This window comes from Myotis yumanensis, unplaced genomic scaffold, assembly GCF_028538775.1.
Source record: "Myotis yumanensis isolate MYYU_CA2020_CCGP unplaced genomic scaffold, mMyoYum1.0.hap1 SCAF_1, whole genome shotgun sequence".
NCBI classification, from domain to species: Eukaryota; Metazoa; Chordata; class Mammalia; order Chiroptera; family Vespertilionidae; genus Myotis; species Myotis yumanensis.
Window position 1 is genome coordinate 7,007,603 of NW_027223752.1, and position 23,456 is coordinate 7,031,058.

The window sequence follows — 23,456 nt, forward strand, 5'->3', positions numbered from 1 at the left end:
AACGAGAGGAGCCAGCCAGAGAGATGGCAGAGGAGGGGGAGGGGAGCCACGGGGCTTGGGCCTCTGCCCAGCCCCGACCAGGTGGCTGTCGTGTGCTGGCCAGAAATCCCATCGAGCCTCACAGAGCAGGTGCTGGATCCTTTGTCTCGGGAGCTCCTGGGAGCTCAGGTTCCATCCCTTCCGGAGGCCCAGGGGATGCCTTTCCTATGGAGGCTAACTCGAAACCTGGCCGTCCCTCTGTCCCAGAGGAGCGGGGGGCCGGTGTCCCCGAGCCTCATAAATGTTAATGGGTAGGCAGGAGGATGGCCTTTCTCAGGAGGAGGTGTCAGCAGTGGCCCACTGCAGGCTGTGCCCTGCGCCCGCCAGTCTCACGGGGCTGGGGTCCCAGAAGGCTCTTCCCTCTGTGGGGACTCTGCCATTTGTCTTTAGTATAAGGTAGGGCATCCTTCATTTGCCTGATGTGGAAGTTGAAAAGAGGGAAGTAATCCCGCAGTCCAGAGATAGCCACTGTTACCATTCTGGTACATTTTCTTCCTTGTCCCTTCACACTGCAGAGATTTGGAACCCAATGGCCTTGGTTCCACCCTTCTCATTTTATAGGAAACTGAGGCCCAGAGAGGGGCTCCCCATAATTACTTGTGGCAGAACTCCAGCAAAAACGGGGGTCTCCTGGCTCCAAGTTCCCTCTGCGGGGGTCTGTACAAACTGGAACAGTCCGGAAGAGGCCAGCCAGGAATGGGGAGGGACTGGGAACGGGAGTGAGGGGCAGCAGCGGTCTGGAGGGGCACAAGCACTGTTCTCACTGTCCAGCGGCCGCCAAGCCACCAACCCTGGAAAGACTGACCGTCTGTCGGGTCCTGCAGGGACCGCTGGGGGCAGTGCTAGCAAGGTGGGTCTCAGCGCACTGGGAGGAAGCCACTGGCGGCTAGAACCGCCCTCCCCTCTGTGATCAAGTCCCATCACACCTTCAGCCCTCTGCACAGAGGCCAGACCAGGGCAGCCCGAGAGCCTGGGACAGGCACTCATTTGCACACACCTCACCCACGCGCTCCAGGGACGGAGCACCAGGGCAAGGACAGGCGGGAGGCAGCATCAGGCAGACCCACAGCCTCACTTCCAGAGGCCAGCAGGTGCTGAGAGGCTGTGGCTCCTGCCCGCCCCACCCCACCCCTCCCCTCCCTCTCTCCCACATGGTTCATGTGCTCAGCCCTTCCTGACCCTCTGAAGGACCCTTGCTTCTCCCCACCTCTCTGCCCACCCTTCCTTCCTCTGGAGGGAAGTCCAGCATGTGCTTCAGTGCCCTGGGGTCACACGCAGCAGTGGAGGGCATTGGCTTCAGAGCCTCTGTTCTGGGGCTGGAGCTGGTTTCACTGGTGACTTATGTTACCAGCTTTCCAGCTTCTCGTGGAGAAAATGGAGATGAGTGTGAGGATTCCATGAGGGCTCTCTGTAAACTGCCCAATAAACTTGAGTTCTCTCTTCCCTTTCCCTTCCCACTGTATGTATGTTCCAAGTGTCTCCACCAGTGGCCTGCAGTGTCTCACCTGCTCTCGAGGCTTATGGGGCACAGTCCCAGCCCAACCAGTTTCCAGCGGTGAGAAAAGCTGTACAAATGTCACCTGCCCTCGTCTCCACAGTTGGCTGGAGATGCGCAGACCATTCGCCCAGGGCCCAGTCATTTATTGTCAACAAATATTTACTGAGCATTGACCAGAGGCCAAGAACGCAGTTGGGTGCTGGGAACCTGGAGAACAGAACAGTCCTATCCCTGGAGCGTAAAAGGCAGGCTCTGTGGAGGTGTACAGGCTGTGTCCTGGGACGAGGGCCCAGCGCTGGCAGAGTCCCTGCACGGCGAGCGTGACCTGGGCCCACCTGCCTCCTGCCTGCCCCAGCTCTGCAGCGTTCTCCTGGAGCCCAGCCTGCTCTGCTCTCCCCGCCCCTCTCCGTTAGACAAGGGCAGCTGTCCTGGGCATGATCATCCCTCTCGGTGGGATCCTGTGTCAGATCATGGCAGAGATAGGGATGGAAGCCTTTAGGGAGGCTGCCTGAGCTCATTACCACCTGCTCACAGGTGAGAAACTGAGGGCTGCCTCCCCAGGCCTCAGGGCGATCCAGGTAGGGACACACCACTGACCAACACAGAGGTGACTTCAGACCTCCTGGCCCCACTGCCTCCTTCAGTCTGGCCCACGTCAGTGCCTCCGGTCAGCCAGGCTGACTCTCGCCTGGGTCCCCATCTGTGGCTCGGGGTCAGCCCCGGCCCAGGTGGGCTCATGGCTGGAGTCTGGCCCAGCGACCCACTCCCCCAGTGTTGTTTCCCCCGACTTCAGTCAGCTCCCAGATTCAGCAAGCTCATGACACCAAGGCCAGCATCATGAGCCCCATGGCACTGGGCCAGCCCCCTCACCTCTCAGAGCCACCACCACTCACTCTGTGTCCCTCCGGGGTGGGGGGTCCAGCTGGGAGCGGGCATTTGGTGGGCTTAGGAGAGAGGCAGGTCTGTGCGGAGGCGGGCCCAGGAGAAGTGGCTGCAGTGTGGGCTGGAATCTTGTTCGATGGAGCTCGGACTGAACCCCGTAAAGGTCAGGCTTATGTTTCCAGAGCGTAGTCTGCACTGTCAGTGTGGAGAGCAGACAGGAGGAGGGAAGGTGGAGAAGGCTCCTGAGGTAGATCGAGGCATCACAGGAGGCAGATGCTGAGGCAGCCACATGGCGATGGACTCTGTCGGGGTCTCAGACACAGCAGCTATGGGACTCGGTAACTGACGAGATGTGGGAGGAGGTGGAGCTGGGTCCCACCCGCTCCCTCGCCTGGATCCTGGAGGTGGGACGTGACTAGAGGTGACTCCGTGACACAGGAGAGCCTGTGGCCTCCTCCCTGGCTTCCGATGCTCCACCAGGGAATCATGCAGGTGACTCAACACCGGGACAGGGAAGTGGCCACCAGTCACCCAGTGCCCCACCCTGAGATTTTCTCATTGGGGAAGCACTTACATATGTCTGTACCAGCAGTTTCCCAAGGGATCCCAGACAGTTCTGGGGGAGCAATCCTTCTCCCAGTCCCTCCACCCTGCCTCTGCCAGGGGGCAGCCAGGCCAGTGGGGGGAATCAGCCAGGAGGCCGTCTGCTGCAGGTACCGTGGGCCACTGGGCAGACCCTTCCACAGGGAGGGACTGTACCAATGTTCTGGACACTCAGAGCTCAAAGCAGACTAACATTTCTTAGTTTGAACAGAATTCATGGAAGGCCTTATGCAACCCAGTGTTGTCTCTTCCCTCTGTGCTAAGATGCCAGCTGTCTAATTTTAAAGCATGTCTCAAGTACAGGGGCCAGAGCCCCTGGGGACAGCGAGAGCCCCTGTTAGATCCCCCACCTCTGGACGACAGGCTGGCGGGGGCCTGGGAGGAGCCGAGCTCTACAGGCCGATGAGGGACCCAAGCACAGGATCAGCACAGACCACTGTGTGGACAGCTGGCTGCCATCTGGGGTCCTGACAAAGGGTGGCCAACACTTCCTGTGACCAGACCAGTGCAGCAGACGCAGAGACCTTCAAACAGCTAGTATTGCCCAGGTGTGAGATCTCGGTCCTAGGGCGGGGCCTGGCCAGGGTATGGTGGGCTTCAGGCGCTAGACAGGGTCTCTGGGACAGGGCCTCAGCCTCCAGATTCAGGCCGTGGGCTCAGCAGCAGAGACCAGGGCTAGGACGCCCTCCCTCCTACCTCGGCCAGGATGTGGGTGGGTCAGAGCTGGGGGACCCCTGTCTGCTGCGTGGACACCAGGCAGAGGCTGTGCACCCCTGAGGCTACGACCCTGTGGTCCTGCTCTTTGTCAGCGGGCCAGCCGCCCCTTCTCCTGTGTTCTTCCTCCTCAAGCCGGTCTCCATCCGACCCCGCAGTGTGGTTGAGTTTAAGAAAGAAAGTGTGTTTGGCACGTAGTTTGAGTCTGGCTTCACCGCCTGCCGTCTGTGAGGCCCTGAGCGAGTCACTCCCCCTTTCTGGGCTGTTTCCTTGCCTGGTACAAGCGGCGCTGTCGGGTAGGGCTGGGAGTTAGAATCAGGGCGTTGAGGAGAGCTGCTGCCGCTGTCATTGGTGCTCTCATGTTCCTGATGACCAGGGAGGCTCCCGGGACCTGAGCCTGGCCCGCTGGGCGAGGGAAAAGCTTGTCCCTCCGGATCTTCTTAATTGAGAATGTTTCTTTTCTTTGTTAAACTTTTCAAATTTTCTAATGTCTGTTAGACTGAACATATATTACATGTCATTTATAGTCAGGAAAATAAATGTTTTAGAGCACATAATTATGTGTTAAATAAAGGGGAAAAAAGTATTTAGAGATAGGGAAAGAAAATAACACATTTCCTACTACAGCCAGGCCACCACGCCAGACATCGTTAGTCACCTCTAAAAAAATCCGCAGGCCTCTCCCCTGCTGCCCCCGAGCAGGCCTGGCAGGTCCACCACGGAGTTTTCCTCGAGTGCTGGGCGGCCTCTCCTCCTCCCACCCAGCTTGGCCCCACCCACCATCGCAGGGCGGGCAAGCCACAAAGCATGGCTCCGGGAAACCATGCCAGAAGCAGATAGATGCCGGGGCCCCAGACAGCAAAGTCTGAAACTGTCAGATATGGAGGCTAATGGAGGGTCTGGAAAGGTCTGTCAAGCAGAGAAAAGCATTCAGACCATGTTGCGCCACATGGTGGAGGAAATAGGGCCTTCGAGGGTGGGTGGGTTTGGCACCTCAGAGTAAGAAAGCCCTTGCTCACCTGGGAGGCAGTGGGGTGCACCCGAGTACCTGCCCAGGAGGCACACAGGTTCCTGTGCTGGGCAGGAGGCTGCCCGCAATCAGAGGGTCCATTTCAGCTCTGAGATCCTGGTACCCTACCCCACAGGGCCTTGATCCAGGGCACAGCCCGCTCACCCCTCCTCTGCCTGAAGCCCCTCCAGAGGCCTTCTGCACCGGGTGGGTTTTGTCGCAGGCTGATGCTGTCACCTCCTCCTGGGGAGGAGACAAGCCCCTGCCCCACCTAGTCAGCAAGAGAGAGACCCGCTCGAGCCCCGCCCCCTCGCTGAGACTCCACACTTCCCATGACACCTGAGCTGGCAAGGGGAAGGAACAATCAGCTCTTTCTTGGGTCGGGGCAGAAGCCTGGCTTTTCTTATAAATGTGACAGCATCAGCCTCATGTGGACATGGGTCATGGGCAGGCCTCCCCCTGCTCCAGGCCCTGCCTTCAGGGTCCAGGACAAGGGTATGGCCTGGGAGGCTCCACAGTGACAGCTCTGCCTCCACCGGCCACTCCTCCCCCACAGCTGCAGACCCAGAGGTGCAGGCAGCCCAGGGCTAACCCTGGCTCTGACACTTACCTGCTCTAGGGCTGTTCCTTTGCTCAAAAGTCGGAAGAAATGGGTCTTCGGGGTTTGATGACGCCAAGTAAGTGCACTGGCGATTTTAGTTACAGTGGCTTCGGGGGACAGTGGCAAGTGAGGAAGTGGAAACGGCAAATGTGGTTAGAGAGGCATCGGTAGCCAGAAGGGGTGATCTGCACCATGTGAAAACGCCATCCCACTTATTGGCTCTGACGGAAGAGCCACAGGAAGGGTGAGAGGTGACTGAGAGGCTGAGATAGGGCCGGCTATTACACAGGTGTCAGAACCCCTGTCGAAAGGTCAAGGACGCCTCATGGGACCGACCAGGAGGACAAAGACAGGTCCAGGTGTGTTTGCCGGGGCCTTTCTTCTCCACTAACCACCGTACTCTGTGCTTCTCTGCCCCACAGGCCCGTCCACCCAGCGGCAGGTGCAGAATGGCCCCTCTCCTGATGAGATGGACATCCAGAGAAGGTAACGCCCCCACAGCAGGGCTCAGCCAAGTGGCCAGGGCACCGTTCAGCCAGCGCAGGACACGCCGCAGCTAGGGCCAGGACTCCGAGAGCCGCCCGCCAGGACAGGGAGCAGGCCTGAGCAGAGAGGAGGAGGGAGCCAGGCCATTGTTGCTTTGCCAGGGGGGTGAGCGCCGTGGTTTCACAGAGAGCCCCAGGCCTCCCGTCGCAGCCCTCTTGAACCAGGCAGTGCCCTGTGGGCTGTGCTCTTAGCTAACACGCCTTCCAGGTGTATGAGGAGGTAGTCGGCATGATGGGAAGGGATTGGGTCACGTGGCCAAGGCTGCCCGGGTCTGTCTGACTGAGGCCCTGGCCTTGGCACCGTCCTGTGCCGTCTCCCCTCACTCTGTGTGAAGGCCTCTTGAAACCTGGCCCTACCCAGGAGGCCTTGGGCAGGCCACAGCCTCTCTGGATGACCTCAGCCCCCTGCCCACTCAGCTCCCGGGAAGGTTAAAGTGGCGGAGGCCATGAGAGCGCTGTGTGAGCCAGGGCCAGGGCCGCAGCGATGTCCTTGTGCGGCCAGCCTGTGGAGGAGGCAGCTCCTGGGGGGCACGGGCCCTAGGATGGCACCCCACCCGCTCTGAGCTGCTCCTACAGTGTGCGAACTGGGAGGAAGGGCAGTGCTGTTGTCCTGACGTTACAGCAGAGGTCCTGGTGGCCAAGGAGGGCGTGGCCTCCCAGGTCACGTTGCCAGGAAAGGCAGGGCCAGGGCTTGAACCTGGGCGGCCATGCCCTGCGGGGCTCTGCCTCTCTGTGAGGCTTTGCATCCCACTTGTGGGAGCTGCGCCAGGAGGTAGGCCTGGTCCCCACCATGCTCCCCAGCTCCTGGGAAAGGCCAGAACCCCAAGGGCTGTGGCTAGATGCCAGTCGGGCCCCAGGCTGGGGTGGGAGGGACGTCCCAGCCTCGCCTGGCCTGAGGCTCCCTCAGGGTGTTCTCTCCAGCCTCTTCCTCCCCCGGGAGAGAAGGATCTCTGAGCGCACTGCTCTGACGTGTACTTAGGACCCTCGGCAGTTCCCAGGCCTTAGTTTCCCATTTGAATATGACAGGGATTTTTTTATTTTTGTTTTTATTTTTGTTTTCATTCTTTTTTTGTGTCTATTTTTATTTTATTTTTAAGTTAAAGTTTACATCAGTATTTTGTATTAGTTTCATGTACCGCATAGTGGTTAGGCAATCATGTAATTTACAAAGTGGTCCCCTCCGTATTCCCAGAACCCACCTGGCAGCATACAGTTACTACAGTGTGACTGCCTATGCTCCCTGTGCTGTGCTCTACATTCCCGTGACTGTTCTTAACTACCGAGCTGCACTTCTCGGTCCCTTCACCTTTGTCACACAGTCCCCAGCCCGCTCCCCTCTGGCATCATCATCAGTCCTCGGTGTCTGTAAGTCTGTTTTAATTTGTTTGTTCGTGTATGTTTTTGTTAGATTCCGCATATAAGTGAAATCATGGTATTTGAGTATTCACTGAGCACAATACCCTCCAGGTCCTTTGTGCTGTGAGGATGACAGTGTTAGTTTAGTCCTCACTCTGCTCAGGTCAAGCAATGAGTGGGGGAGGGAACGCTCCCTGGACAGACTCCTTTGCACGAACTCCCATATTGACTGACTCCTCAGGCCTGTCTTCTGGCCTCTCAGGAAAACAGCAACTGTTCACAAGGGCTCTGCCCCATTGAACCCCCCACTGCCCTCAGGGCACTGGGGGGGCTTGCCCAAAGGAGGCAGGAGTTAGAGGCAGAACCAAGTACCTGGTCCAGCCCAGCTCAGCCGCCCGCCAGGTCCCAGAGGTCAGGAGTGAGCCCTACCAGACTGCGAGAGAATGCACTGGGGCATGTGGGCCTAAACAGACCCTCCCTTGGCTCTCAGAACTGGTGGAACATCACCACGCTGCATTGTCTTAACCCACCACCCAAGTCCAAGGCCCCTGGCTGCAGGCAGTCAGTGTTGCCAGCAGTCAACTGTCCGCAGGCCAGAGCGCCCCTGGAAGTCTGTCTGTGAACTGCAGGAGGCAAACTACAGAGCAGGGGCCCTGCTGGTGCCTGCCACTTCACACACAGGGAGAGGTGGCTGACGGAGCCTGCACCATGAGCTGTGATAAGCACAACCCGATTTGTAAAGACTTCCAAACACCTCATTTTACTGAGGGCTTCTAAGTATGAATTCTGCTGGGCAGGGTGGAGTGTGGGGTGATGTCTCGGCAGTTTAGAAGGAGAGGCTAATGGAGCTGCTGCTGGGAGTTGTTCAGACATCTTTAATGCCAAAGGGTCTTTTCTGTTATTTTTTAGGTACAACTCTTAAAAGAACTCCCTAGGACAGGTGATAGTATGCTTATTTTATAGAGAAGAATCGGAGGCCCACAAAGCCAGGAACCCCAGAATGGGAACCAGAAAGCTCCCTCCCTCTGAATGGTCTTTGCAGTAAACTGTGACCTTCCTCTAAGATGTGAGCAGCTGTACTTACTGAGTGTGGGACCCGGTGCCAAGCACCAGAGAAAGGCCAGCTCGCCGTGCACAGGGCACAGACTCACGGCCCACAGCCCCCCTGCCATGCAGACACACTGCTGGCCTCCAGTTCAGCCTCCCCTGAGACAGGTGGGCATCAAAGCGCCTGCCCCCTGCTGCACAGCAGGCATTTAGGGTGGGCACACACCAGTGAGGCTGCTGCCGTCCCTGGTCCACATGATTCCTGAGCCCCCTCCTGCTCCAGCGCCACCGTCCCAGATTCTGCGGACGTGTTTGTGGGTCAGTGTCCTCACTTGACCGGCCTGTGAGAGTGCCCGAAGTGCTCTGCCGTCAGGAGCTCGGTGTGGGTTCCCCACGAGGCTCACAGCCTGCACGGCCTGCACCACATGGCCCTGCCGTGGAGGCCAGGCCTGCGGCTACATCTGTGCTGAAAAGAATGAGCACGTGCCCGCGGAGTGTCCGCTTCTGACAACCCCCAGCGCCTGGGAATTGTTCCGGGTCTTAGCCAGGTGCTGTGGGGACAGGCACAGAAGCCAGGGGGCCCATCCAGCCTAGAGGAAAGTGTGGTCACTCGTCCACATGGCGCCCGAGCCTTCGTGGGGGGCTCCCTGTTTAGGGGTGCCTGAGACTCAGGAGGCTGCCGACACCCACCTGTTTGGAGATCATGGACCAGTCACGTGCCCCACCTCTGTTAAGTGGGGGAGGCAAGCCCAGTGGCCATCAGAGCCAGGGAGGGGATGAGGGAAGCTCACTGTGAGCCCCTCTCCCCCAGCCCAGGGCGCACAGTGGGTCTTCAGAAAGAGCCAGCAAAACCCAGCTTTGCAGCCTGTGCTCCGTGGACCCCCTGGTTCTTTTGCTTTTCAGACAAGTGATGGAGCAGCAGCGCCAGGAGTCTCTAGAGAGAAGAACCTCAGCCACAGGTGAGAGCCTGCAGGCCTGCTCCCCATACTGCTCAGTAGCAGCTCCCCACCGAGGTGGTGCCGTGCGCATCGGGCCTCTGTGAAGAGCTACATAGGTCTCAGTGTGCCAGTCACCTTCGATGACAGTGGGGGACCCAGAGAACAGGAGAGAGTGGGCGGTTAGCTCAGCTTGGTGGCTCCTCCCATCAGCCTCTGGTGCTGGATGTTGAGGGGAGATAGGGACAGGGGACTGACCAGCACTCAGCATTGCTCCCTGAGATACGGCCCAGTCAGCCCTGTGACCCACAGTTACCTGCCACAGTCCCCAAAGGCCAAGGGTCACTCACAGTCGCATCTCAGGGACCAGCGTCTGCTGGTGCCTAGGGTGGTGCAAGACACAGAGAAGGGACACAGGAGAAAAGGGTACAGTCTGAGCCACCAAAGACCTTCCTCCCCCTGGAGACCCACCATTAGAGCAGGACAAAGGTAGCTGAGCTCAAGGGGTATTAGACACTGTGGGTCCAGCCAGGGGACTGGCATAGGGAGTGACCGGAGCAGGGCCAAGCTCACCCCAAGGGGATGGAAGAGGCAGCCTGAGCTGTCCCTGCTCCCTCAGAGCTGCAGGCTGACCTGTCCCTCCTCCCTCCCAGGAAGCACAGTGAGGGCTAGGGACTAACTGAGCCCCTCTGTTGTGTTTCAGGACCCACCCTCCCACCGGGGCACCCCTCATCTGCAGTCAGCGCCCCCCTCTCGTGTAGTGGGCCTCCACCCCCGCCCCCACCCCCTGTCCCACCGCCACCCACAGGGGCCACTCCCCCTCCCCCACCCCCACTGCCAGCCGGAGGAGCCCAGGGCGCCAGCCACGACGAGAGCTCCGTGTCAGGCCTGGCTGCTGCCCTGGCGGGGGCCAAGCTGAGGAGGGTCCAGCGGGTAAGCGTCCCTGAGCACAGGCCGGATGGGCTGGGGGCCAGTTTCTAACTGCCGAATGGACAGAGCCTTCCCCTGTCCCTGACACCCCGAGCAAAGCCCCGCCCTCCCCAATCTGGACACCACTTCTGCCGGCTGTTTTCAGTGAGAACCGGACAGGACGGCACTGGGTAGACCAGGAGCCGCTTGCAGCTTTGTAACCTGCTGTGATCCTCACGGTGACCTTCACGGCAGGGCAGGAAGTGGTTCCCTCATCCGGCGCAGTTAGGACTTGGGCCCCGGGTCCATCCCTCCATCAGTGCTTCTCATGGAAACCAGCCCCCTCAGGCCCAGCCTTACTTCCTGAGCCCTTCCTTCCGCCCACTGCTGGAAGGCAGAGCTCCTGGACCGAGGCCGGGGCTCGGACACCTCTGATGGGAGGCCGGCTTCCATCCCAAGGATTGTCTCCTCCCCTCGGGTCATGCTGGGCGCCAGGAGAGCATCGACTGTGACCGGCCAGGCCTGGTCCCTCTCTGTTTGTCACCTGTGGGTCGGGGGGATGGGACTCGACCCCTCGGGCCTCTTCTGCGCTGCATCATGGGAATCACACGTCCACACTCACACACATCCCCATGATCCCCTCGAGTGACGTCCACCACGACAGCAGACTAAACACTGGTCCTTCCCCGCAGCCCGAAGATGCGTCCGGAGGCTCCAGTCCCAGCGGGACCTCCAAGTCTGACGCCAATCGGGCGAGCAGTGGGGGCGGAGGAGGAGGCCTCATGGAAGAGATGAACAAGCTGCTGGCCAAGAGGTAGGGGTTTAGGGGTTTTAGGGCGTTCGGGGTATTTGCGCACCTCAGCGGCCCCAGCACCGAAGGGGAGCCCTTGCCTGAGCCCAGGACGCCTTGTCACCTGGGCTCAGCCAGGCGGACAACCCTTAAGTTTCCTCTTCTCCTGGGGTCAGTCTGAGGCGTCAGGCCGAAAGGGGTCCGTGAACTTCAGTGTAACAAGTATTGAAGCATCTTTCAAGTACAGCCATCCTGAGAAGGGAGAAACTGGGTGATAGTTTCAGAGGGAAATGAGGAGTGTTCCCTGCACTTAGGATCCCAACACAAACAAGGTGTGGGCCAGGACTGGGCGGTGTGGCTGCCCCACGTGAGGGCCGTGATGGAGGACACAGGAAAGGGGACTGTGAGGTGGCCAGAGCCCGAAGGACATCACCCTGAGGTGGAGGAACAGTTCCATCCGTGTCCTGTTGGGCCCTGCGGCCTGCCAGCCACGTCTCTGCCCACACCCGCAGGTGTGGCTCCAGCTTGCCCAAGGCCACTAGCCTGTCACCGGCTCTTAGTTGTTCCCCAGATGAAACCTGAGCAGGTGGAGAGATCACACAGTTCCTCGGAAGGGTTGCAAAACTTGATTTTACTCGTTAATGTGGCGTGGTGGCAGGAATGCCCTGACAGGTCCCAGTGTCATGGCTCACCTGTCGGATGCCTCTGTGGTCCAAGAAAAGCCAGGGCCGGGACCTTGCTCCAGCCGGGACCTCTCCTGCCTGCTGTTACCCTCCGGGCTCTTCCCTCTGCCCTCCAAGTCAGCTGAGTGCGAGCTCTCTGTGTGCCCGGGGTCTTCATGTCCTGTTTCACCTCCTTAAATCTGCTCGGCTCTGTGAGGGTGAGGTGGGAGCAGAGGCCCCAGCGTGCAGGTAGCTGGTCTGTCGCTTCTCAGCTGGGGCAGAGCCAGTACTTCCTGCCCAAGGCCTCCTGAGCCTGCAGCGGAGCCTGAGCATATAGAGGAAACCAAGAGGGGACAGACAGTGACCGGGTGCAGGGTGACCGCGGCTGCACCATGGTGGGAACAGCTCCCTGGGGGAGAGAGCCGGGAGGGCTTCTCAGAGGAGGTTCCACACGTGCTGGGCCTTGAAGGACAAGAACACTTCTGGGGCTGAGGTGGGAGAGAACAGCAATCCAGGCAAAACAAGAGCAGAGGGTGGAGGGGTCAGTGCCTGGGAAGGCTGAGCCGCACCCTGAGCCCTGGGAGTGGAGAACACAGCCTCCTCGCAGGTGCGTTGGATTCTATCTCAGAGAGGTGAACGGGGCCTCCTGGAAAAACAAGGTGTTTTTCAAAAAGAAAACATTCACTCTTCCCCCGAGTCCAAAACCAACACGTTAACAATGACAGCTTGGCCTAGATGGCCCCTAGACCAAAGGGAGAGGAAGTTCCTGAGAACCGGAAAAGGCTCATTGCCAAGAGCGGGTGGGACGCCAGATGCTGGTGGGCTCTACCGAGAACAAACACATTTGCACAACTCGGCAGGATTACTTGAGTTGCTCTTTGACGTCCACCAAGAGGTGGATGTGGCGGAGCCCACTTCTTCATGCAGGTAATGGCCGACTGCCTCCTCCCTCTGCGCCCTCCATGCAGCGCCACCGGGCTGGGGTGGCCTGGCCTGCTTAGGGTGGGAGCAGAGTGACAGCAGGTGGGCCAGGGAGCACACCACCGGCGTCCAGGAAGCGATGATGGTGGCTTGCACCAGTTGTCCAAAGTGAGACAGGGAAACACAGATTCGAAATAAAGCAGGGGGAGAAGCGACCTGCCTGGCTGTGTGGGGAGGAAGATGGTGTCTGAGGAGCGATAGGTGGGTGGACCTGCTCCCTGAGACGAGACATCTGAAGAAGGAGCCCTGTGTGGCTTGAGGGGCCAAATGTGTGGGCTCCGTCACCCCACTGGTGACGGCCAACCTGCAGCCCCTCACCACTTGCGGGGCTGGCTTCCTTTTTTCTCATTTTAAAATATTTTTTTTTATTGATTTCAGAGAGGAAGTGAGCGGGAGAGAGAGAGAAACATCAATGATGAGAGAGAATTATTGCTCAGCTGCTTCCTGCATGCCCCCTGCTGGGGATCAAGCCCACAACCCGGCCATGTGCCCCAACCAGGAATTGAACCATGACCGCCACACTGGCCAGGCATCAGCTTCCTTCTTGATGGGTTGCTCACCCCCCAGATCTAAGAGTTGTGTGCACTGGCGGCTTCATAGAGCTGAAGGTCCCAACAGCAGGTCTTGGGGAATATCGAAGGTCTACGTGTGTAGATTTGGGAGTCGGGCGTTATTTCAAAGCTGCCTTTTCCCATCTCACATATTGGCAGCCACTTAGGTGAGATTTTGAAGTTCGTGGGAAATACATGAGTTGTCTAGAGGCATCAGCTCGGCTATTCAGAGTCTTTCCTTTCCTGAGCATGTCCGTTCTCAGTGGTGGTCCATGCTGGGTAGAACAAAAAGGGTCCCTCCTTCCTCCTGCAAGGGGGTCTGCTCACCAGGCAGTGGCCCGCAGACGAAATGTTCCCGTGGCCTAGACGGGCTCCTCTCCCGTCCCATGTGGCCAGGCCAGTTTCGTGTCCAGGGTCATGGGACCAGCACAGAAGATCTGGACACTTCGCCACAGACCAGAAGGGGCTTCAGAATGGGTCCGATCCCACCACGGCATCCTCTGAGGACCAAGTGTGTCCACACAGAGGCGTCTGGGTGGGTGCGGAACCTCCCAGAGCTGACTTGCTGCTTCTTGCTCTGTGTTAGGAGAAAAGCAGCCTCCCAGACAGACAAGCCGGCTGATAAAAAGGAAGACGAAAGCCAAACGGTGAGCAAGCACCCCTCGCACCCCCACCTGCGTGAATACCCGGGAAGGCTCTCTGGCCCCACGCCAGGCCTTGGGGCATGCGGTGCACTTGGTGCACATGATAGGTACGTCCCCAGGTGATCTGCAGGAGCGATGGGCAGGGGGACAGGAGGAGGACGACAGGAGGGCCTGCGGAGCACTCACTGTCATCCCCACGGCACGGCACCAGCCAGTTAGGCTCTAACGACCAGTCCCACCCACAGCCCTGTGGCACGCCGGCCAGGCAGCCGCACCAGCTGTGCGACTGGCAGAGAAGCTCTGCCGTGGGCCAGGCCATGCACGTGCTGGGGCTCCAGAGATGGACAGGATGTGGCCTCTGCCCTCGAGGGAGGGGACACAGGAAATACTGAGGGTAGAGAGAAAAGGAGCACCAGGGGCCCTGGGAGCTGAAGGAGGAGCCCCAAAAGCCCTCCTGGGGCATCCACGAGAAGCACCGTTTGCCCTGAGCCTCAAGGCCGAGACCAGAGCAGAGAACGCAGCGCAGGGAGCAGCGTCGGCAAAAGCACTATAGGCCGAGGGCCCGGGAGGCGGCTCTGCCCACCCACCTATCACGCTGCCTCCACCTCCCGCCAGGTGACTCCAGAGACTTTCCACAGAGGGGTGAGGGACAGACCTAGCGTTTAGAACACATTTTGGCAGCAGTGTTCATGAACTTGTGGGCTGATGGGGACAGAGATACCTTAGGATAGATTCTCAGAACCACCTCTCTGGTGAAGGACAAGTGAAGCATCCCACAGCCTCCCCCAGCCTGGTCCCTGGGAAGTGGGCTGTGGGTGGCCACAGCACCCTCTAGGTCACCCAGACATCTGGTCCTCACATCAGCCATCAGAGGCGGAGCCGCCCAAAGAGCAGCGGTCCCTTAGGTGGGTCCCACCTGGCTACTCCCCTCACAGTGGACAGCAAGGCAGAAGCTGCTCGTGGGCCGGGAGTGGCGGGCACACCCAGGAGCTCAGGCCGCTGTTGTGCGGAGGGTCGGGCCCTTGGTGGCTGCATCAGGTTGGTGCAGCCGTAGAGTCTGCCCCACTAGGCAGGAGCCTGTGTCTCCCTGCAGCCCTCTCCTTCCCTGGTTCCATGGGCCAGACCACCTCCCACCCGGACTTGGGGTTTCATTTGGGTTTTTTGGTTTTTTAAATATATTTTATTGATTTTTTACAGAGAGGAAGGGAGAGGGATAGCTAGAAACATCGATGAGAGAGAAACATCGATCAGCTGCCTCCTGCACACCCCCTACTGGGGATGTGCCCGTAACCAAGGTACATGCCCCTGACCAGAATAGAACCTGGGACCCTTGAGTCCGCAGACCGACGCTCTATCCACTGAGCCAAACCGGTTAGGGCTCATTTGTTAATAATACTCATTATTTTGCCGATTATAAAAGTAACATATGTTCCCTAAGAAAAAACCTAGCGTTTTCTAGATGGCCCTGGTCACAGCCCAACAGCCTTCGTAAGCAGACTGACGGCCAAGCTTTTCTCCCATTTTAGGAAGAGCCCAGCACCTCTCCATCTCCGGGTACCCGAGCAGCCAGCCAGCCACCCAACTCCTCAGGTAAGAGGTGCCCTGCCCGCCTGCGCGGGCCAGGGTCTCAGAGCAGGAGGCACTCCCACAGGAACATGATCCAGTCCCTCCGCCTCACTTTACGAATGAGCAGAGACAGCCAGAGGGGCTGCGCTAGGGGCCTCCCTGCCACCTCCCCCAAAGCCACCACTCTGGTGAGCCCTAGGCTCCCTTGGTGGCCAGAGCAAAGAGTGCTAGCGTCCAGGGGATGGCTGCCTGTGGGCATCGGAGCTGCCAGGCCACAGAGCCCACCCACCCAGCCCTGTCTTCCTCACACGAGAGGAGCGCTGCCTGCCAGCCTGTCCAGGGCAGGGGCTCCGACCTGCCCCGCCTCGTGGCCTGGCGCTCTGTTAGCGCATCTGCCTCCCTGGCGGGACAGCTCCGTGGGATGCCGCGTGGGCTCTCGGTGAATGAGTGTGTAAATACCTCCCGCCAGGCCACGGGGCTGGTGTTGGCCCAGTGTAGGAGGTCGTAGCTCAGTGTAGTTACATGGTTTGCTCAGGGCCACACGCCTGCAGCGTGGATGTGTCCCAGCTCCTGTGCCAGCAGGTCCCCGGGGTGGCTTTCAGGAGACCTGCCTTGACCTGCGGTCGGCCTCTCTGCTGCCTGGGCATTTTCCCTTCTGCCTCTCTGCTCATCCACAAAGTCAGTGAATTCAATTCATTTTGACAGATCTCTTGACAAAAGGGAAATATAATTTAATAATTTAACCAGCCCTCACGCCCAGGATAGGGAAGGGCCAGCTGTCCTGTGGGGAGCACCAACGAGTCAGAGGACAGCAGGTGCTCGTGGGGCCCCAGGGGCCTGGCCCCCAAAAGCAAACGTGGGCCTCAGGCTGGCCGAGCCCCTGGCGTGGCTTTCTCTGCCCGCTCCCCCCTGCTGGCGCCACTCCGACAGCAGAGGGCGTAGCTGAGAGCTCCCTGGCGCTTGGTTCGCACTTTAAGGAAGGTGGGCTTTCATGGTGAGGCCCGAAACCAGACCACACGTCAAGGCCAGCCAGGTCCTGAGTCGGGGAGACACGGGTGACAGCAGGGTCATCCACAGCCTGCAAGAGCTGCCTGGGCCCAAGGGGGACTGAGGACAAGCCAGGCATCAGCTCCCCCAAAGCAGAGCTTCCTGAAGGGCACGGGGGGAGCGGGGACCCTCCTGTCAGGGATGTTGGGCGGGGGCCTGGGTCCTCTCAACCCTAAGACTCCTCGTCCTGATGTGACTTGACAGAGGCCGGCCGGAAGCCCTGGGAGCGGAGCAACTCCGTGGAGAAGCCCGTGTCCTCGTTGCTGTCCAGGTGAGCGGCCCCGCGGAGGCCCGAGCTGCGCCGTCGGTGGGGCCGAGGCCGCCACAGTGCCCATTCACGTGTCTGTTTCATTCCCCTGCCCTAGAACCCCGTCCGTGGCCAAGAGCCCCGAAGCTAAGAGCCCCCTTCAGTCGCAGCCTCACTCTAGGTACCGAACGGCCCTCTCTGGGGCCTCCGTTGTCCCCTGCCCGTGACTAACACCAGACCCTGTGTCTGTCCTGTCGTCTAACGGTGCTCTGGCTGGGGACCGCTCCTCCTCCGTCTCGGGGAGGGAGAGACGGGCGGGAGGGCAACCTGCCCGAAGGGGCGTGAGCGGAGCTGAAGGGAGTCCCAGCTCCGGGCTGTGTCGTTGGGCACACCCCACCCCCACTCCGTGAAGAGTCTGTCGGCCTCTGCCTCACGGGCGGCCGTGTGGACAGCTGTGTGGACAGGAGCTGGACACAGGAAGTGCTCACTAGCCACAGCGGCGCCCCACAGCTCAGCCATGCGGGGCCTGGCCCAGCGCCCCGCCTCCTCGCCTTCCTCCGAGTACAGCACGCACAGCCAGGTTCCCTGGCGGATGCTGACCATGTTTCCCAAACCAAGAGCTGGTATGGTAACAGGATAGGATATTTGAAACTGAGGAAGCCCCAAAAGTCAGAGACTAGCAGCCTCATAGTAACCAGAGGCCAAGTTGACCTGAACCGCAGGCTCCAGAACCCGGGTAAGAAATGTCTCCATTGACCACCAAGATTGAGGGAAGCCCCTCGTATGGCAGAGCAGGTGGCATCTGAGGCTGGTCTTGCAGAGCGAAACGGGGGATGAGCAGGGCACGCTGGCCTGGCCCTGGCCGGAGGGTCGATAACACACTCGGTGAGCAGGGAGAGGACTCAGGGACAGCCAGGGCTTGTCCAGGGCCAGTGTCTGCCAGGTCTGGGCGGGGTCCTGCTCATCCTGCCTGCAGGGACCTCATCTCTGCTGGGAAGGCCTGTGGTTGGACGGCTGTGGGTTCTGACAGGTGCTCGGGAAGCTCGGAGGGTCACATGGGAGACAGCACTGGGGACAGGCGCTGTAGCGAATGGGCTGGGCAGGCCTCCCTCAGAGTGGCATCTGGGTGGCTCTGAGATTGGGGGGACCGCCTTCCCATCAGAGGCATGGAACTGCTGAGGCCCTGTGGCTACAAAGTGGGAAGGAAAGAGGAAGGGCAGTGGGTAGGAAGGTGTCTCGTGATTGGACTCTGTGCAGGCCCAGGTACGCACCCTTGACACAGGCGCTGGGCTGTCAGCTGTTGGGGAAGCTCGCTCGGCTGTGAAGGGAGGTGCATGGAGGGGCAGGGTGTCCGGGGCACAGTGGTCACTTCCTGCTGCTGGAGGAAGGGCGGGCTGCCCGTGCCCCCTCAGAAGGGGACTCTCCAGCCCTGAGACAGATCCTTTCTCTAGCGCGGTCCGTCCCTCCGGCAGGGGCGTCCCTGCGCTCACGGGGTGTGACAGTGCCACCATCTGGGGCTGCTGGGTGTACATACCTCGTATGGAGAGAACGGGGGCACAGAGGTGAGGCAGTTGGCCCAGGTGACCCGGAAGGTTTCCGTTGCAACAGGGACTTGAACCTCCAGGATGGGTGTGATGGCCCTGGGGGTCTCCAGGCTGTACCCACAGTTACTTACAAACTCATTTGGGACCACGTTTGGCCTCTCTCTTGAGTTCATCTGGGAGGGGTGGGGAGCATTTAATTTATTCGTTCGTTTTAATTCAGTTCTGTGCCCTGGGCCACCGAAGTTTTGCACGGCAGGCAGCGGGATTTTCCCAGCTGTGTTGAGTTACAATTGACGTCTCCCATTGTGCAGGTGCAAGGCGTACAGCGTGGTATCTGACATGCGCGTACGTTGTGCAGTGATTACAGGGAGGTCAGTTAGCCTCGCCCAGTTACCGGTGTGTGTGGTGAGAATCTCAGGATCTGCTTCCTTAGCTACTTTCAAGCACACAATGCAATGTTGCCACCCAGTCACCATCCCCAGAGCGCATCCATTGGCTAACCGGAAGTGCGTGCCCTGGACCACCCTCACCCGTCCCCCCAGCCCCTGACAACCACCAACATATTCTTTGTTTCGATAAGTCTGGTTTTTTTTCTTAGATTCCATATACAAGTGAGATTATACCGTGTCTGTCTTTCTCTGCCTGGCTTATTCCAGCAGCCTCATGCCCTCTAGTCCATCCATGTTGCCACACATCGTGGCTTCCTCTGTCTCACAGCTGAATAATCCCACATGTGTATGTTCTACGTCTTCTTACCCACCCGTCTGTCCACGGACACTTGGCGGCTTCTGTGTCCTGACTGCTGTGGCTAATGCTGCAGCGAACACGGGGGTGCAGGTACCTCGTCAAGATTCCCTCCTCCAGCGGTTGCATCTCCTTCACATAAAACCCAGATGTGGGGTTGCTGGCTGTTTCTCGTTGTCTGAGGAGCCTCCGTGCTGTTTCCCAGTGAGGCTGCGACAGCACCGTAGCTTTCACGCCTCCTCTCCATGGCCATGTATAACAGTGGACCTCGATTTCACCACACGCTCTCATCCAACCGATCACGGTCACAGTGTGTCCACCAGCCGTCACGTCCACGGACCCTGCAGTGGTTCAGCCACGTCCTTGCCCAGAACACGCAGGCCCCGCCCGCCTCTCTGTCCACGTGGGGAGAGAAATCGGGTGTTTTGCTAAGATTTTCCAGGAAAGATTCATGTGGAAGAGACATTACAGTTCGAACCAGCTTTAGTTCAGAAACTTCTCAAAGACGCAGCCCAGGAAACGGAAACCTTGGCCTCCAAAGAGCAAAGCCATGTCCAAGGGCGTTGCCTGCAGTCAGGCCTTTAAGTGGGTGTTTGCTGCTCAGGTTTTGTGATTCGCATTGTCCTCAATGCCGCCATTGCTGGTTTCCCGTTTGCCAGGAACATAGAGCGCGCGCCGAGGACTAGCTTGTCAGTGTTTTCTTTCCCAGGGAGGCCGCATGGGCATTGCCGCCTGCGAGAGCTCTCAGCTCAGGGAGCAGCTCCTCAGTTGGACCCTGAACCCTGACTCTTGGCTGGGAAACATGGTCACAGCATCCCGAGGTCTGGAGGCGGCGGTAGAAACCTCCTCGCGTGGCTAAGGAGCGGCCACAGATACAAGCAAAGAGGGTTTGAAGGGCCACGGGAAGGGGCAGTCTCATCCCGCAGGGCCCGCCCCAAGCAGGAGGCCCTGGTGCGCCCAGGTCCCTGCTCAGGCTCGGTCCCCGGTGTGGTGCGTGCCTGCCAGGCCCCGCCACCTGCCTCACTGCACCCACCGTCCTCTCCCCAGGATGAAGCCGGCCGGGAGTGTGAACGACGTGGCCCTGGATGCCTTCGATTTGGACCGGATGAAGCAGGTGAGTGTGTCCTTTGCTGAGAGGCTGTGAAGGAGCCCGGGGCTGGGACCACCCCAGTGGGGCCCTCAGTCAGGGAGCCAGCAGTGGAGGGGGTCGTAGCATTTGCCCCAGGCCCACCCCTGCCCCCCATCGCAGAAATAAACATCCCCTGCCGTCCGGCCACTCCAGAAGGGCCTGAGGTGCTGGAGGCCAGGTAGGGCCGGCCAGGGTGTCCCATCCCCCGGGCACACCATCCTCCCCCCAGCTCCGGGGTATGTGTGAGGGTGAGGCAGGGGCTGTGGCTCCGGAGGGAGGCCCAGGACACCCCCACCCCATCCAACACCTCACCCCCGCAAGGCCGCCTTCCCGTCCCTGTCTCTGAGGCTCTGCTCCCACAGGAGATCCTGGAGGAGGTGGTCCGAGAGCTCCACAAAGTGAAGGAGGAGATCATCGATGGTGAGTCGGGCTCACCCTGGTCCTGAGGGAGGGCAGAGCCGCCGCCACCAGAGCCGCACAGCGGCAGAGCCAGGGCGGCCCGGCCGGGAGGCATCCAGGGACCCGGAGGCCTTTGGCTTTGTGCTTCGGAGGTTTCCTTCTCCCCCTAACAGCCCACAGGCCCTCCCCATTCTCTAGCCAAGCAAACTGAGGCTCAGATGGCGAAGGGACTGGCTAAGTATACACCCCTCCCAGGAAGCAGAGCCATTTTGTGGCCCTGACCCGGCTCCCAGCTGCGTGGCCTGGGCTGAGGGAGCAGGTGGTGGCGCTCCCCCAAAGAGCCAGGTTCCAGAGGGCAGGGCCTGGCCACAGTGAGTCACACCCGCCCGGGCCCCCACCGAGCCTTTGATACAGCGGCTCAGATCTGGAGCCAGAGGGGAGGACAGGGCCCTCGGCGGGGCTGGCTCGGCCCCGGGACAGCAGGGAGGCGCCTCAGGCCCCACCCGCTCCCCACCAGCGGGGGACGAAGTCACAGCGGGGTGGCAGAGGGCTGCCGGAACTCTGGAGAGAGAGGAGGTGAGCGTGAGAGCCTACCTGGGTGACCGAGCCACACCCTGTCCTGGTCCCAGCGGAGAACACTGGGTTCCTGTTTGTCAGGTCTCCGCAGGCCTGAGCTGGACAGATAAGGAGTTAATGAATAGAGACAGCGAGAAGGAGCTGGAGCCAGGACGGAGACGGGCCAACTATTAACTCGGCTTCATAGCTGGGCGACCCCCAGGAGGGGCTACCTGGGCTGGAAGCAGCCTGTGTGGGAGGGAGCGGGCAGTGGGGCAGTGGGCTGCGGGCACAGGTGGAGCTGCCTCGGCTGTGAGCAGCCCCAGGAGTCCGGGCTCTGCGGCCGGAAGCAGCCTTTCATCTGACAAGGCCCAGCTCTCATCGGACTTTCTCTGGTGGCCTTGGCTCCAGGCCCGGTCCAGGGAAAGGCCCAGATTTGGGGGAAATCCTCGGGGTGGGGACAGGAGGAAGCAGAATCTCTGCCCTCCTGGGGGAAGAGCTCAGGACAGGGAGGGGGTTGGGGAGGTGCCCACCTGCCCAGACCTGCCTGGGGCTCCTGGTGCCTGCCTGCCCCTCCCGGCTCCAAGGCTGCCTGCAGCCACTGCCCCCACCCCAGCGGGCCTCTACCAAGACTGCCAGCTAGGGGTGCAGGGGAGCCCCCCAGACCTCACCAGGGCCTCTGACCTTTGCGAGCCTGGGTCTCAGGAGACCAGAGGCGCTGGAGCGACCTCACCGGAGGTGGGCAGGCCCTGCGGAGGAGGAGGTGGGCTGGTTCCCACCACAGCTGAGCTGCCCTCTCCTCTCCTCCTGTCCTCAGCCATCAGGCAGGAGCTGAGCGGAATCAGCACCTCGTAGAGCGTGCAGGGCCCGAGCCACGGCCCCCTGACGGACGGCGGGGACAGAGGAGCACAGCCAGGCCTCCAGCCACCGAGCACGCACTGAAGCTAGGATGTGTTTCACTTAAGTCTTAACCTGTGAGAAAATATTAAAATGAGGGAAAAGTTCAATTCCTGGATTTTTTTAGATTCTACCTGACACAGAACACCAGGTCTACTCGCCTTTTTTTGTATTTTATATTTGTCTATTTAAGTGTACATTTCTTTTGGTTTATAGAAAAGATACCCCCAAACCACACGCTTCATTAGGTGGTTCCGAGTTCCTCCTGGGTGCCCCTCGCACCTGGGCCTGGCGCACTGTGCCAGCAGCTCCTCCCAGCGTCACGGTGTGAAGTCTGTCCACGCCCCTCGGTGTCTGTGTCCACGTGGTAATAAACGCTTACTGTCCACACCCCGGCTTCCGCTCACTCTCTCGCCTCCTCTTGGTCACTCCTGGCTGGGCACCCCTTGTGGGGGAAGGTCTCCCGGCAGTGGTGACCAGGACAAGATGGGGGCCTTGTGGGGCAGCTGGGACGGACGGGAGGGTGAGCAGGCAGTTCAGGCACTTCCTGGGGGCCTGGGGTGGCCACGGAGCCACACCCACAGGGGAGTGGGACGTGGCCTTGAGAGGCAGCCTGGCCTGGAACATCAGAGGGAGTCGCGTGCGTTCTGACCAGCAGGGCCGGGAGGATAAACCTCTCCTCCCTCCAGCGCTTAGTTGGCTTGGCATCTGCTGAGCCCCCACAGGGATGCCCCTGAGGCACCTGCCAGCCCTTCTCAGACCAGCCAGGGAGGGTCTGACTCAGCCTAGCCCGTGAGCAGGCCTGGAAATCCAGTGACCGTGCCGCGGCCACCAGACACAGCAGTGTGCCCAGCCGCATGAGGGCCACGGGAGGATGGGGGGTGGGGCAGGCCCCAGTCTGGCTGATGATGGACCGATTTTCCTGATCAGACTCTGGACATATTCATCCCACTGAGTGTCCTCAGCTCTGAAGGGAAGGGGATTGATCTGCCCGCCAGGAGGTGGGCCTGAGGCTCCGGTCTCTGAGAGGCTGCCCGCATCAGCTGCTCTCCTGCTCCCTCCCACCTCCCGGTCCAGGAGGCCTGCAGTCTCGGGGCTGGGAGAGGGGGGCCCAGGGCGGACAGGAAGGATGACTCCCGAGGTCAGCCGTGCCATCGGCCTCACCAAAGTCAGGCAGAGCCATGTCCCCCTCACAGAGACACGGGACACCCACCCGCCTCCCTCTGACTAGTCACCTGTCTGCCAAGCCACCTGTGGCCCCTGGTCTGTGAGAATCTCAAGTCCCACATCTCAGCTGGTTGGGGGGACAGACCCCACGGTGTGAAGCCTGAACCCTCAAGCCTCCGAAGGCTTCCCACGAGGGTGCAGGCTCGAGGCTGGATTGGGGGGTGGGGGGCGGGGGTGGGGGCTGGAGCAGACATGGACCGAGGGGAGGCCATGTTGGCAGCACCCAGCAGGGTGAACAGGAGGGAGGGCTTCGGGACACATGGGCTTGGCAAAAATGCGGAGCCTTCTGCTGCCTACACCCCCAAAGGCTGCCCCCCACAAAGGCAGGGCCCTCA

The 23,456-nt window shown here is 60.2% G+C and overlaps 1 protein-coding gene and 1 long non-coding RNA gene across 5 annotated transcripts in view; one reads left to right on the forward strand and one right to left on the reverse strand.

Moving 5' to 3' along the window:
• The window catches only part of EVL (Enah/Vasp-like), a 118,505-nt gene extending 96,221 nt beyond the window's left edge, over positions 1-22,284 (forward strand). For 2 of the 3 annotated variants that reach the window (XM_070412959.1, XM_070412953.1), the window contains exons 4-14: positions 5,769-5,832; positions 9,198-9,253; positions 9,933-10,162; positions 10,831-10,952; positions 13,709-13,769; positions 15,293-15,356; positions 16,584-16,650; positions 16,745-16,807; positions 19,962-20,028; positions 20,406-20,463; positions 21,815-22,284. In XM_070412959.1, the coding sequence (XP_070269060.1) occupies positions 5,769-5,832; positions 9,198-9,253; positions 9,933-10,162; positions 10,831-10,952; positions 13,709-13,769; positions 15,293-15,356; positions 16,584-16,650; positions 16,745-16,807; positions 19,962-20,028; positions 20,406-20,463; positions 21,815-21,852 (890 nt within the window). In that variant the 3' untranslated portion in view covers positions 21,853-22,284. The remainder of the gene's footprint in view (positions 1-5,768; positions 5,833-9,197; positions 9,254-9,932; positions 10,163-10,830; positions 10,953-13,708; positions 13,770-15,292; positions 15,357-16,583; positions 16,651-16,744; positions 16,808-19,961; positions 20,029-20,405; positions 20,464-21,814) is intronic. The other variant, XM_070412967.1, reaches the window with a different exon arrangement.
• LOC139009060 (uncharacterized) lies at positions 10,970-21,804 on the reverse strand. Of its 2 annotated transcripts, XR_011471260.1 has the most exons (4): positions 21,682-21,804; positions 21,037-21,116; positions 11,621-11,915; positions 10,970-11,506 (listed from the first exon to the last, which is right to left on the reverse strand). It is a non-coding gene; the product is annotated as an uncharacterized lncRNA (long non-coding RNA). The 2 variants fall into 2 exon arrangements; XR_011471259.1 differs by having other exon boundaries at positions 10,970-11,915.
• Positions 22,285-23,456: the final 1,172 nt, after the last annotated feature.